This window comes from Ptychodera flava, chromosome 19 (assembly GCF_041260155.1).
Source record: "Ptychodera flava strain L36383 chromosome 19, AS_Pfla_20210202, whole genome shotgun sequence".
In the NCBI taxonomy this organism is placed as follows: domain Eukaryota; kingdom Metazoa; phylum Hemichordata; class Enteropneusta; family Ptychoderidae; genus Ptychodera; species Ptychodera flava.
Window position 1 is genome coordinate 21,850,976 of NC_091946.1, and position 15,495 is coordinate 21,866,470.

A 15,495-nucleotide genomic window follows, 5' to 3' on the forward strand; every position below is an offset into this window, starting at 1 on the left:
TATCATCCAATGAGAGCTTGTATATTAACTTTCAGTTGGCAGCTTGAGGCAGTACATAGTGTCTTACGTTGTATTGGGCAAGTCAATATTGACATTTATTCGTTGTTTCTTTGTGACAGGTTTCTACTCTGACCGAAGAAATGTCAGCGCTCATCTCAGAGAAGGAAGAAATCCAACAGAAAATTGGAAATATGAGCAAACAGTCAGAAGCTGCAGTGAAACAGCAGGTTGAGAGTTACCAGGTAAAGTCACCTGAATCTGTGAGAATAATTTTTAATCTCACAGTTGACGTGACAACACTCTCACGAATATTAAACATAGGCTAAATTTTAGTGATTACAAACGCTGTTTTGATGTTCTTGGGATTTCTGTCATCAAGTTTTTAGTTTCTAATGTCTTACACGTAGAGAACAAGCTCTGTACATTCAGAACAATATTCTATGTTATCGTTAACAAATGAATTCTGGTCCGGACTAGACTTGAGTTGTTTGCAATACAGTGTTATTTGTACTGTACATGCATACAGGCTGTATTAACCAGTTTAACAACGGGTTATGACATGATTCTGGGAGTAGAACGCTAAACATGGCAAGGAATTGTATTTACAGACAAACCAAAATAATGGAATGTACATCAAATGTGAAAGCTACTGATGCTTTAAATTCACCATTTACACCATAGACCCGTTTTTTTGAGGGTCTATGTTTACACCGACTGGTTCCTGGTCTCAAATAGGCAATAATCAGCCACATAGAGAGAATAAGATAGATTGTATTTGAAAATCATTGGATTGCAAAAACTGGAATGAGTATATAAATCTTAAAATATTCATTGAATTGCATTCATGCCATATATTGATAATACGACTGTGTTGTTCTGTGGAGAGTGATGCAATTTTCATACTGAAGTCTGACATATCCAACCCTATAGGCAGAATGGATTGGAGTCTCTGGTACCCAACTGTTGTTGCAACCACACTAGACAACTTAGTGAAATTTTCTCAAACTTATATTGAAAATCTTTGTTTTCGTTATTTTCTTTGTTTTGTTTTTATTGTTTTTGTTGCCCCCTTGCCTGTTTTGACACTAGTTTTGTACATTTGACAGAGCTTGCAGAGGGAATACGACAAGCTGCTTGATGATTTGGACGTTGAGAAGGAAGCAAGAAAAAACTTTGATAAACAGATCCAAGGCCTTGAAAAGCAAGTACAGGAGTACACAGAGCAAATCAAGGTAGGTCTGGTTTCCAGTGTTTAATCAATGAAGCCCCTCAGTGCCAGTGTCACTGATTTATTGTGCTGTTTTTCATAAAGGTTGTTCAAGGAATGCCGTGAGTTTGTTCCCGGGAAGCGATGGAAGCAGTTTTTAGCAAATCTGGTGACATACTGTCAGTGATTATCAAACTCACAGGAACTAGTGAAGTACTCTGATGCTGAACATCTGAACAGGAATGTTTTATATGTAATGTGAAATCATCAACACTTATTTATAGCCTCCGTATGCCTTCACCCTTTCATCACCATACTTTGGCCCTATCCTATTGTTATCAGTGGTGATTGTGGGTCTGTTTACATAGATTTGGGGATGAACAGGTGAAAAAATGTGTCAATTGAAGCTGGTATTATGATCTAGTGATCTAGTGTATGTGCTTGTTTGTATTCATTATTATTGAAATTAAAAACAAAAATCTTAGTATTGATACCCTGCACACTTTCATGATAGTTTATAATTTTGTGTTTACATGTATCAGGTTTTTGAAATTTGATTTTTTTTGTAAAATGATACTTTCATAGATTATAAACAGGCAAAATTGTCACATAATAGTGTGTCTTTCTGTGTCAGACTCACCTCCAGCTTTTGTTTGACCCATTTATGTGAGACATTTCATTGCAACATATTTGGGAATGGGATTCTAACAGTCCAAAGGTTGTTGCTGTGTGATAATGCTGTTATTGCAAGAGTAGAACGTGGGAATAATTGGCCAGATACATGCTACTCGGGTAACTTGTATAGGGTTTAATCAAGACTTCTTGTGAAGTTTATATTTGCTATATTTCCCACTCTCCCAGACTTTGAATGAAGAATGCGCCAACACTAAACAAAGCAGAGACGATCTCAAGACTCACTGTCAGGAATTAGAACAACTCAAGGAACAACTCCAGCAGTTCATCAGTGACCAAGAAAAGGAAAAATCATTGACGGAACGTGAACGGGACTCAGAGAGGATGCAAAAAGAGCGTAAAATTGAGGATCTGAATGAGGTAGATATATGAAATATCTGTGATGTGTGAACTTTGACCCCAGTGATGTTTTCTTCATATTCGTGTCAATCCCCTTGGCTTTATCATGAAATGAAAATGTGGCTGTCAGAAAGCTAAAACAAATAGCAACAGTTGTAACTTGGATAGTTTTGATATTCTCTGTCAACCACGAAATTAATTTGCCAATGCCATGGTGCTCCCGCCTAACCACAACAACAGACCACCAAACTGCCATACCAATAACTTACAGGGTGGTGAACTGCCACCCTAACTCACTTAATAGAGATTCTTAAAGAATGTGACAAAATTTCCTTTCAGGCAAAGAGCAAGATCAGTAGTCTTGAGGAGCAGATAGCAAAACAGAAAGAAGAACACCAATCTACAGTAGAGAGACTAGAGAAAGCACAGAAGGTGAGTTACTTTGTCTGAATTGTGATTTATCCTGGAGTGAGAGAGGTAGCCTACCATTCCATTTCAAAGTGTCCATGGTTTCATCTTAAAAAGTTCAAATACTAAATGGCTATGCCGAAAACAGTGATAAGAGAGTCTATAAAGACCCCACAGGACAGTAAACGAAACCTCATATTGTAATTTAATATGATCTTAGGGACACTGTCTAAGGCACCCTATGATACCCTAATGGAGTCATTGACATGAAATTTGTATATGCAACCAAATGTTTTATGATAAAGCAATTTCGAGCAAATTAAGACTTTCTGGTTTTAGATATTTTATAGTACAAATGAACAATACACATTAAATTCATCATTTGGTATGCTTGATATCTGAGATCTGTTTTGTTCTCTGATGTGTCGAATACAGGAAGCCTCAAACAGCAGTTTGATGGATCTTGAAATCGCAGACTACGAGAGAAGTGTGTCTGGTCTAAATGCCACCATTGCAGAGAAGGAAGCCAAGGTGACGGACTTGACACAGGAAGTTGAGAGACTGGAAAAGATTACGGAAAACCTGCAAAAACAGGTTGAAATGAAAGAGACACAGAGACAGCAGTCCGAAGAGAGAGGCAACAAACTCAAGCAGCTGTTGGTGAAAACTAAGAAAGATCTTGCAGATGCCAAAAAATCCGTAAGTTTCTAGTTTTACCCTTTACGTACCTGCCAGACAGTATCACTTCCCCATCTACCAGTCAGTAAAAAGTGGTATTGAGCCAAAACCATAGTATTTTCACCCACTTGGTTCGGTATGATATAGTAGCTTTAGTCTGTAAAAATCATGTTTACAGTATCTCTGTCTTCGGGGGACCTTCAAATCTTCAAGTCTTTGTTAAAATCCACCATATGGGACATGTTTTGCTTCACTAGTTTACCCAACTTGACCTGATTTTGAAATATGAACTTGGCAGGTAAAAGGGTATGGTGATATATTTTTTGCTTTACACATTCTTGAATTTGATTGACCAAAAACATAATAAAAGGAGGAAGTTCTGTTGTACCAAAAACAAGTTCAATTTCAGGTTTCCAAACTGCTTCCAACAATGTTTTCTCAATCAGTTGTACCAACCAACCAATGGATCTTAAATCATATTAGCTCTAAATGTCAATGCAGAGTAAATATATTTTTTGTGTGATATTTTGATTTTTAATCTCAAATACGGCACCATTGGCAAGACTGACAATTTTTGACAGCTCAGTCCAAACCGTACACACACATATCAGAATGTGCAGATGGGATACATTTCAAAATACTCAAACTGTTATTATACTTTGCTGGTCTTCTACTTGAGTTGACTGACTGTGAGACCTTTATCGTAAATGAAGTTTTCACAGATGGTCTTTGTTGAAATAAAAATCGAACTTTTCCCACTAGGGTGTGTTAGACATCTTGAATTTCAAATATTGGTAATTTGTTAACTCCAACTTCGTAACTTTCCTACAGAAACTTTATTCCATTCTCTTTCATTATCAAAATTAAAAATCAGGGATCACCATGCAAATTTTGATGATATTTAGCAAAAGCTTAAAACTTCCAACTTCAAGGGACATATAACCTCAACCATTCGATTTCTGTGCATTAGCCTATGTTAGCCCATCTCCTGTTACAACTAATAGGTAACTGCTAATGTTACAATGAACACTAGAAAAGACATTTGAAGGGCTCCGATTACAAGCTACAACAACAGCCAGGCATGCAACATCGAGAAATTTTATCTGCATTTCAAACAGCAGTGTCCGATGTCAAGCACTTGCAACTATACTTAGTAACATACCAGTAACTGGGAACAGCACTATTCATCGTTTCTTATAAGTTATATTTTTTGATTTTTTGTAACAGGAGAGTGAGCAGAAGAGTAGTGATGCAGCCTTGAGAGGACAGTTAGAACACATCACACGTCAGTGTGAGGACTACAAAATGCAGATAGCTGACGCCGTCATGCAATCTCAAAAATACCAAGAACAGGTGAAAACAAGAATCTCTTGTTAATGGCAAAATTTTGTGTTTTAGTTTTGTAGTGCAAGAAATTCATAGATTGAGTAAGACTTTCACAGGAAACCAAAGGACTAACATCATAAAATAGTTAATTAAGGTAGGGTTGTACTTAACCGACACACTTTTTTCAAAGCGATATTCTTATCAAAGATGATATGCAAACCCTCTCAAAAAGCAGAGAATCTGAAGTTTAGTTTGGTAAAAATAGTTGACTCCAAGGATGAAGAGGGTACATTTTTTGTTTAGAAAACCTCAATGAATGATAAAAATTAATTTTAGTCAAAACGTGGCACTACTCTACGATATTAAATATCTCATTTGAAAGTACAGTATATGAAGGGAAACAAAATGACAATTTTGATCTGCATTATCTACTCGCATTCTTAAATTACAGAGGTTGAAATACTGACATCGAAAAAAGAGATTAAAATCATGATATTACTCTTATTCAAAACAATTTACATGTCCTGTCATTTGAACCTTCCCAACTTATACATCCAAGTTTATTGTTTCTTCCTGCTGATAAAATTGTTGTTCACCTTCACATACTCTGCACTATCTGTACCTGGTCTTTGTCATTTTCAAAGATTTCCATATCAACCACCAACAGTGTTAAAGTGAGAATGACTTATTGCTTGTGACGTCCTCTTTCCTCCTCAAAGATTTAGAGGGCGCTGTTGATAATAAGGCAAAGGAATAGCCAGTAATACTTGATACCTAGTTTTGGTAGCAAGAGTTTAGTTGTTGAAGGATTTGAAAAGTCTGCAACATGTACAGTGATAATTTGCCCAATGCCAATGAAAGTTGCCTTTATTTCTTGCTTGCTATGTCAAATGTTTGGATCTTTTGTAACAGAAAAGCCAGTCACAATCAAAGCCATTCCTCACAAACTCATTTGATGCATGGCCTTAAATTTAAAGTCATTTCCACAATAGATGTGATTACTTCTTTTTTACAGCTGTATTCTTCCAATGAAGCACACCTACGCACCACAAGATCTCTTGAAGCCAAGATTTCTGCTCTACAGCAAGATTTAGAAGGCTCAAAGAGTGAACTCATCTCTTGCCAAGCAGAGTATGAGAGTTACAAGGTAACAAACAATCGAACAATTCAAGATGGCTGACACAATGTAAAAATGCGATTTTTTGAAGATCAGCTTCTATCCTATTCAGTTTCTAGCCAGTTTCTGCAGTCAGAAATTCAATATGCCACCGTGAAGTGTTGTTTCACTCATACATTTTATTTTGGTCGTAGGTAAGAGTTCACACAGTGTTGAAGTCCCAGAAACGAGAAACCCCTCAGGTCAGCACTGAAGCTGACAAACAAGAGAAAAGTCATCTTGAAAAAGTGATTGAACAGTTGAAGCATAAACTACAGGAAACCAAGTAAGTTAAGCAACTGATGTCATTCATTTCAAAATATGGTTCCTAGATACAGCAGCTTTCCTGTCTTATACAGAGTGTGTACCAGCCTTGTTATAATATTAGCATGTCAGGGCATCATGTATCACGTTTGCTTTGATTGACTCAACTATTTCATTGTACCATCAAACGATGTAAAAGCACTGTTTGAATTTATGGTAATATGGCATGGTAAATGCCGAGATTATAATAAGAACAGATAAATTACACTCAAAACATTGTCAAGCAGCATATACCAGTATACACTTTAAAGCCGCACTTTTCAATCCCTGGTTCTCGCATTAGTGGAGTTCTCCTCCCTGTCAAACACATGGCCAGTACGATGTTTGATTTCTATAACATTGATTACACAAACTGATTTCAATCTTTTGTCACCTTTTTCTAATCCGGCAAACAGAGCTTATATAATCGTTTGATTGACGGTCCGGTTCGAATTGCCAACAGTCATTTATCCCCCAGCACCACACGCGAATTTCCTTAAAAAACGTCTTCCAGTCACGTTAGAATTTGAATATAACCACTGAGTTCGATCGGTAGCAGCTTCGTGCTGACCGCTTGGCAGTCTGTCAGCGTTTTTGCGGTCGGAAAAAACTAAAAAGTGGCATTTTCTGTATCGTGTGCCCTCATGTTACCTGCTTGGTGTCCACTTCCACAATGAACACCGCCATAGGTTGGCGCCCTTTTAAAGGGAGGCTCCGCCTTTAATGTCATGAGATCCTAAACCTGTGTCTGTACAAGTGACGCTAATTTATTCATTTATGCGATTTTGTTTGTTTGTTTGTAGTAATCATCTGACAGCTGCCTCCAATGAGTATGAGCTGTTACAAGAGGAGCATGACAGACTGTTGCAGAGACACAGTGACATGGTGCAAGACAATCTCAGAAAAGAAGCAATTTGGAAAGAAAAGTATGTAGTGTATCTTAAACCTATTACCACCATAGTTTGGGCCAAACGTATTGTCCTTTATTCAATAGACAGGGACAAACATTTTGTACAGACAGAATTCAGATAGTCAAAAAAATGATACTTGAGACTAAGCCAAAGAATTGATATAATTAAGTTAGCCAAATACATTGCATATTTGAGGATTTGATGTGCTTTATGAAGCGGGGAATGCTTCACAATATACCATTCCACCCAGTTTCTTCCCCAGAGGGACAACTTTGCCATGGAATATAATTATCACCAAAATGAAGTTGTGAATGACATAGCAAAGGGCTTGTTTTATTCCCTGGGGACTGAATATTGGTATAATCCCTTTTGTTTACTTTGGAAAAGTGGTATGTCTTTTGAAGGATCATTGGGTAGAAGAATTCAGCTCATTTTGTATTCACCTCCAGCATGAAACTGTACAACCCAGTGACATTAATTGGTATAGATCACATTCTCTTAGTGGGTCCTTTGGTTTGTCCAATGGTATTCTGGGAAAATGTGCTGGTTTTTCAATCATAACTCTGTTTATTTTGTTTCTGAATGGCTTTTCCATAGGCAAGAAAGACTGCTGATGGAGCACCATTCCGTCAAACTGGAAAACATGGAAACCATCCAACAGCTGACAACACAGAACGAGGCACTGACAAAAACATTCAAGGTAAGAGTTCCATTTTGAAGAGAGTTTAGCGGCAACTTTTGATAGTATCTTTATCATCTTTTGTTCTGAAAAAAGTGTAGGGGTCAAGGGTTTTAATACAGTGTGCTTACTTCACTCAGATACAGCATGATTTGTGTATTCAAAAAACATTCATTTTGGTAGTAAAGTTTGCGTTTGAAAGAATGATACGTGGAAATTATGATGTTGGTATATTAAGTGGACTGTATTGCTTTATGTGAGAGAATTTGCATGCAAGAAATTTCCTTCAATATATTTCCCCACTATATTCCGTAGGAACAAATGAGGGTGATGATGGATGACCATCACCGTGCCATGGAGAGTCTTCAAAAGCAGCTAGAGAGCTCGGAGAATGAGCTGTACAAGTTGCAGCGAGAGCAGCAACAACAGCAGCAGCATGTCGCAGCGTTCATCCAAGGCAAAGAAAACCAACAGGAGTTGATGCAGCCCAAGGAAGAACGTGAAGCTGGAGAGGTCAGTCTTTTGATTTCATGACCGTAGACCCTTTTTTCCAGTCAGATATGAAATTTGACATACCACGAATAACCGTTTCTATTTTTCACTGAGATGTAGGGACCTCTGCAAACACATTACAGACTTCGGGGACCCTATAAAAATTGTTTTTAGGATAGGAGAAAGGGAGCCTTTTGCAAATTATAGTCTGTCGTTTTTCCATTTAAAGAATGTTAATGTAAAATGTTTCCTGTTTCATGTGCACTGGGAACGTCTCTCCAAATATTACCTTCAAATGGTTTGAAACATGCATGCAAATTATTTCCCATGTTTTCCATGGAGTGAAAGTAGATGGTATGTTTCCATATTTCTTGAAAATAAGAGCTATAGAGTGGCTGATATCTGCCATTACATATTTGTCAATTTGCCACAAAGATTTGCTTAGGCCAAGAAAAGTGAAAAGTTTGTTTCTCATCCTTGCGCATCAATTCAGATATGCTGAGTCAACCTTTTTTTCTGCTCATGAGGAAATAAAATGGAAAAAACCTGCAAAAATACGTGACGGTAGTGCATAACACAGTGCTGTATAAAACAGAACTGTAAACAAAATAACTGACACTAGCATTCCATTCAGACGAAAATCCTTGAATTTGAGTTATTTTGAGTTTATTGACGCTGACATCGGTTGAGACGTCGTACCTTGGGTCATGTGCCCATATTTGTTTAAAATTTGAAGACTTTAGCTATTTTTGAACACAGCATGTGAAAGAAGTACATGCATTTTGAATAAACAATGTGAAAAGTACATACATTTTAAGAAGTCACTATCTTCCATTCGCACATTGCACGCTTGTAAGTTCACAATTATTCCATGTGCACTTGTTTATTCAATCTTTTCCAGGGAATGGAACACCCCGACCTGGAATCTCCCAACCTGCCACCAACACCGGTGGTACCTGGTCCAACCGTGGTGCCCCTGGAACAGCTACTTAGCAGCAACTTGGACGAGAAGCAGAGCGTGACGAGCATCAGTACTAGTGCGGACGAGGAAAACCTCAAACAGCAACTTGCGGCTGCTGGGAAGAGGATCGAACATTTTAACGAGGTGCGTTGACTAACTGGGAACTGCTCTGAGAATCTGGGATAGACCCTTTTCAGAAGTCTAGCGCCCTCCTGTGGCCACTGTGAATTTGAAGTCAAAGCGAGGCCACTGGGGGAACCCTCCAGCCACTGCCCAAGTTTTTCCCCAGTGGCCGCGCTTTGACTTCAAATTCACAGTAGCCACAGGAGGGCACTAGACTTATGAAAAGGGTCTATACAATGTAGCCTTTTTGAGGATGAAATCTCTCCTTTGAAGATCAGTCTTCTTCTCCCTAGGGTGAATAGTCCGACCAATTGAATTAGTTGAAAATATTTTTCATACACTTGATATCCAAAATATCCACCCCAAGTTCTTTTTAATTTAAATATTAAAGTCATTATTAGGATTCCCTTTACCCTTTTCCTGCCAGACAGTATCACTTCCCGATCAGCCAACTCAGTGAAAAGTGGTATTGAGCCAAAACCATACATATTGGTCTGTTCCAACAGTCCATAAAAATCATGTTCATAGTATTTGTGATTTCAGGGGCCTTCAAATATTCATTGTTTTGTTAAAATGCACCAAATGGGATACATTGTGCTTCACTAGATTTCACGAACTTGACCTGATGGTGAAATATGAACTTGGCAAGAAAAGGGTTAAACTGTCTTAATGTTCTCATTTTTGAAATATGAAAATTACCTGTACTTGTAGCAGTTTTATTGAACCTGAATACAAGAAGTCGACACCATTCAACTTGTTAAAAACTAAAGGATAATTGTTGGTCCAGTGTCAAATTTCAGTCAATAGTAACTTTTACCAATTTGGTACTAAAATGATAAATTTTCTTGATTGCGTAACCTCAGTAATGGTGAACTCTGTTCAGGTAAAATGAGTGTGGTAACACTGGCACTTACAATGAGCAGCTTGACAAAACAATGACAGCCAGAAGGTTAAAGTTCAATCTTGTTCATTCCACAGTGCCTGAAGGACACTGGGCCCGGTCCTCAGTATTTATATACATGTACTTGGGGTGCCTTCTATAAGTTATTAATAGAGACGCACTCCCTGAGATAGTGTTGAATTGTAATATAGCTTGGAATTGAACCAGTATACTACCGTAAAACCTGTCTAAACCAAACCTTTCGGGGACTGAGAAAATTGTTCGTTTGGAGAGGTGTTTGGTTTATAGAGGTCCTTTTAATATAGAGATCTATTGGAATAGGACTGGGAAAAGGGTTCAGTTTAGACAGGTTTCCAGATTAGGCAGGGTTCGGTTTAGACAGGTTTCACTGTACAATGTTGCCTTCATGTAATATACACACACTGTCAATAGCATTACTATTTGTTCACCTATGAAACCACCCTCACACTTCTTTCACCCTCCCCCTTTCCCTCCCAATGTTCATCTCCTCCCTACAGATCACAAATGAAAATGAGGCCACCATAATGCGTCTGACGGAGCAAGCCAAAGTCTTGAAGGATGAAATCCGACGACTTGAGAGAAATCAAGAAAGAGACAAATCAGTTTCCAACATGGAGTACCTGAAGAATGTATTGATGAAAGTAAGAGTTGCTGCCTCTCACTTTCTTTCAATTCATTTAGTTGGAACATGTACATGTGTACTGTGTGGTGAATTTCCATCAAAATAAACACTCAAACTTACCTAAAACACTGATACTTACTGTGATGTTGCTGTTTTAATTTTCACCTTAATGCGGTGTTGAAGAAGAATGTTGTTTTAAGGTCTGTGTCAAGCGTCAGATTGTCTTGCCAGGAAATTTACTGACTAGATTACAATTTCAATGGAAAAACAACACCTGGCATAACCCTCTTACAGACTAGAACAAATTTGATCCCCGGGATTGAGTCCCCTACCTTTAGATGGGCTATATCAACATTGAGTAGCTGTAATATTCTCAGTAGTTTTACGTGTACGTTTATGACTTTTACAGTTACTAACTTGTCATAGTTATGTCAGAGATCCGACTTTGCCGTACCAACATTCACCCTTGAAAGTATCAAAGACACACCTTGTTAACACTTATGCAGTGCAGTATTTCAGTATTTATGCATTAGTATTGCGGATGATCTTCAACACACCTGTATCTATTTTTGACAATATTTACAGTTCATCACACTGCCCCCTAGTGACGAGAAACAGAGGTTGATTCCAGTGATAACCACCATGCTGAAACTGAGTGCAGAGGAGAAAGAGAGGATAGCAGTAGCAGCCAAGGGTAAGCAGAGAAAACAGACTGACTTGTCAAGACAAACAAAGTTTGAAAAGGGAGTTGGAGAATGAGATGTGAATGTCCTACTGATTAAAGGGACAGTAGTTGATGATTTTTTCAACATATTAATTTTATTGTCAATTACAGTTTCTTGTTGTACTCTCCAAAGTGCATTGAGATAGACAGTATTCAGCTTGTCAACTCTGTCTGTACATGTGTAGACTGCGTTGTTATTGTTGAAGATTGAATTCTGGTCCGTACGAATATTCAAATGTTAAACAATAACAATGTATTTTACGTGTATATACACTGGATTGACAAGCTAAATGGTAGGTGTTTTTCAACGTGCTTTTGGGAGTAGAACAAGAACTTACAACTGACAAAAGAAAAGATAGTGAAAAAATCACTATAGTAGTTCAGTAGCCAATTAAGTAGGGAATCTGAAATCAGTGTCAATTTCTTTCTGAAACTGGCAAAAAGAGTTCGATGACTAAGTCAAAAGGTACTCTAGTACTTAATTTGAATTGACACATCTGCGACAGACACATCATAATGTGTTTCATTTTCTCTCTCTTTCTTTTCTTTCAATAAAGTTGAAACTGGAGATGACGAGGGTAGTGCTGGATGGGGCGGCTATTTACATCGCTGGTCGGGAGGAATGGTGTAGTCGCAATGAACAGACATCGGTGCGATTGAAAAAATACTACGCCAATGGATTCTTCTAAGAGTCTCTTCAGCTATTCAGGACTGCTCTGCAATATTCTGTTCAAGACAATCCACCATCACCCTACTTTGTTCGACTTTTGGTTTTCCTATTTTTAACATTTTCATAAAAACTACAGTAAGGTGGGGAACCTGTAAAAAAATTCAGAAATTTCAGGAGAACAAGGGGACTGTTTAACATTATGTGAGATATAGGTACAGATATTCAAATTTTTTCAAGGTTTGTGATGATGTCAAACATTGGATGTCAAAAGGAGAAAATACTTAATTAACCATTTTGACACTTTAAGATTTTAAAGTCATCATTGAAGGTTTTATGAAATACGGTATGTGACTTGCGAACATTGGATTTGTAAAGGAGACGTAGTAATATCTCTTTCTCCACCGGTAACAGATTGTAATTATACCTCAAAAATGTTGTATGAAGGGCAATGTTTTATCCAACTTGTTTTCTGACCACCTACCTAGAAGGGATTTAAATTTTTTGTTTTTTTGAAAAGGTCATGGAGTGGTGTCAGTTTATTCAGTGTCAGTACAGCTCCATAATACTCAGCCATTGACCACTGCATAGGTCCAACTCAACGGTCAAAAGCAGTCTATTGCAGGTGCCAACGTGAGCTGGCAAAGAATCTAGTGTGGACGTCCGTGAATTTGAGTGAAGTTTCCAACACGGGTTGTAAGTGCATAAGTATGGGTACAGTCGAATTATGAAGAATCAGGGTTAAAGTTTATCAAAGACCTCAGATTCTTCTCAGGGAAAAATACTGAAATGTTGCATCAGTGGTAAAAATTTTTGAAGTTTTCATTCATCTCGTATCAACGTGCAGAAAGCTAGGGACATCTGTGCATATTATTTGACAGGCGGTATCATGAAAAATTGCGTTCCATGTTCGTCTGATGCAATAGCATTGTGAACAATTGTGAGAGTCATGAACGGCAAATTTCAGCTTTATGGTATGGAGATTTTATAGACTTGCTTGATGTGGGACATTGATAACAGATACAGGTATTCTACCGTCAGTTTAGTGAGAAACACCGTTCATTTCAGCTGCAAATCAACATGAAGTATATTCTCTGAAGAAGCTCACTTTAAAATTGCTGTGAAATATTTGTAAAATGTACGAAAGTCACAGAAATTTGTGATTAATTAAAAAAAAAAATTGAAAAAAGTATGAGATGGGGAAGGGAAATTCTATTGTTATATGGGAATGGGTTTTACAATCTTTTTGGTAGAAATTTCTACTTAAATATTGCCAATGCTTTTTGTCAGGGGCACCACTCATGTGTGGTGATTCAATGTGTTACATATTTCAATAAGTATTTTATAAAGTAAGGGTCCATATGAAGTCCTGTACAAACTCCTCATTTGGTGTATTGGATCTCCTTTACATTTTTACGGATAGCAGTAGAAGATTTCAAGCCCAGTGACACCTTTCATACTTGCATCTGTCCACTGCTTGCTTCTTTCAGGTAGCTCATACTCCTTATTCTCCGAGTTGTGCAGTGCTCATTTTGTTCGAGCTTGTAATTTCAGATTTCGTCCTATTTTGACATGGGCATGCCTGTCTCTGTCAGAATGAAAACAAATTGGCCTTTTGCACTTTCAGTGAAAAAAAAGATCTGTAGTGTAGCAAAGAATTCTGAGTTCACGTTCAACAGTTTTACAAATCAACAACCGAGGGAGTCCTGTTGCTTCATGAAAATACTAGTAGCTACGAGAGGGCCCCTTAAGAAAACCTGATTGATTCATATTGAGAATGAACCCAGTGTTCTTTTGATGTGCTTGTCGGGCTCAGTTTCCTCTACAGATATTTTAATCCAGTGCTTTTATTCATTTTATTTTCACTGTATGAGCAGAAGACTCTTTATTTTTTCTTCAGTATGAGTTTCCATCAAGATCACGCCACAAAGTGATACCCCTGCTGCGACTGTACTAGATAAAGAATGTTTGAGGGAATACTTTGATTTCACAATTCATATTGTTTTCCAAAATGTATCACAAATGTCAGAGGAGTGACACTTCTCTTACTAAGTTGGCTGCCTCATTTTAGAACTTTACATTCCTTTAAATGTTTCCAGTATTGTACGTAGTTTTCAAGGAAGATTTCCGTGACAGTCATGAATTGGAGGGGTACTTCATCTTCCGTGACAATGGCTAGTGGGGAAGGGATTCTTTCATATGCTGTAACTCCAGTACTTCAGTATTTGTTAGTTTACTTGCCTGATTTATGCGTTGTTTGTTGAAAATTTTGACACCCCCTGTATTGAGATTGTGCGGAATCATGTTTTTCAGTGCAATAAATCAACTGGATTTGGAACGGGAATGAAAGTCTTGAGTATTTTATGATATTATGGCATAATTTATCTGTGTGTTTTAGATCCAAGTTGTTCGGTACTGAGATTCATCATCAAATACTGGTGTCGACCTATATGTGGCATTACTTTATTATTTTTCATGTGATACCAAGCAAACTTTAAGCCAGAAGCAGACCTGTTTCATTGGGATGCACACCACTCAGACAGAAAATCTGTATAAATTACATGGATTTTCAGCTCAGGACCAAGTGGCTGCACATTGGATTTTAAGTAGTCAGTAAAACCCTAAAATGTTGGTAAAATCTCTTTCATCTTAGCTGTATACTCACGCTATTCACATGGCATCAGTTTGAAAAAAATTATACCACTTTCTTGTCACAGAAAAACTGTCAAAATCTCATGCAATGATAAATGGCATCACGGAAACCCTACTATTACAAAAACTGGGCTCTGTTATGTGTAGGAATGTGTGATTCCAGTATTTCTGAACATCTTGTTGCCACAGCATCAAATAACAAGGTACCGATACACTGGCCCCGTTGCTTGGCTTTTCCTGGCAGCAGTTACTGGCTAGCCTAGTCATTGTGTGTAACACTGTCACTTACAATGAGCAGCTTTACAAAAAATGACAGCCAGAAGGTTACAATTCAATCTTGTTCATTCCACAGTGCCTGAAGGACACTGGGCCCAGTCCTCAGTATTTATATACATGTACTTGGGATGCCTTCTATAAGTTATTAATAGAGACGCACTCCCTAAGATAGTGTTGAATTGTAATATAGCTTGGAATTGAACCAGTATACTACCGTAAAACCTGTCTAAACCAAACCTTTCGGGGACTGAGAAAACTGTTCAGTTTGGAGAGGTGTTTGGTTTATAGAGGTCCTTTTAACATAGAGTTCTATTGGAATGGGACTTGGAAAAAGGGTTCAGTTTAGACAGGTTTCC

At 37.8% G+C, this 15,495-nt stretch overlaps 1 protein-coding gene across 4 annotated transcripts in view; it reads left to right on the top strand.

Annotated features, from left to right (window-relative positions):
* Positions 1 to 14,560, top strand: part of LOC139118896 (GRIP and coiled-coil domain-containing protein 2-like) — a 35,533-nt gene extending 20,973 nt beyond the window's left edge. For all 4 annotated transcript variants that reach the window (XM_070682455.1, XM_070682458.1, XM_070682454.1 and 1 more), the window contains 15 exons: positions 120 to 242; positions 1,107 to 1,232; positions 2,069 to 2,260; positions 2,579 to 2,671; positions 3,083 to 3,346; positions 4,553 to 4,678; positions 5,667 to 5,798; positions 5,963 to 6,093; positions 6,914 to 7,036; positions 7,619 to 7,721; positions 8,016 to 8,213; positions 9,094 to 9,297; positions 10,696 to 10,839; positions 11,406 to 11,514; positions 12,102 to 14,560. In XM_070682455.1, the coding sequence (XP_070538556.1) occupies positions 120 to 242; positions 1,107 to 1,232; positions 2,069 to 2,260; positions 2,579 to 2,671; positions 3,083 to 3,346; positions 4,553 to 4,678; positions 5,667 to 5,798; positions 5,963 to 6,093; positions 6,914 to 7,036; positions 7,619 to 7,721; positions 8,016 to 8,213; positions 9,094 to 9,297; positions 10,696 to 10,839; positions 11,406 to 11,514; positions 12,102 to 12,175 (2,142 nt within the window). In that variant the 3' untranslated portion in view covers positions 12,176 to 14,560. The remainder of the gene's footprint in view (positions 1 to 119; positions 243 to 1,106; positions 1,233 to 2,068; positions 2,261 to 2,578; positions 2,672 to 3,082; positions 3,347 to 4,552; positions 4,679 to 5,666; positions 5,799 to 5,962; positions 6,094 to 6,913; positions 7,037 to 7,618; positions 7,722 to 8,015; positions 8,214 to 9,093; positions 9,298 to 10,695; positions 10,840 to 11,405; positions 11,515 to 12,101) is intronic.
* The last annotated feature ends 935 nt before the right edge of the window (positions 14,561 to 15,495 follow it).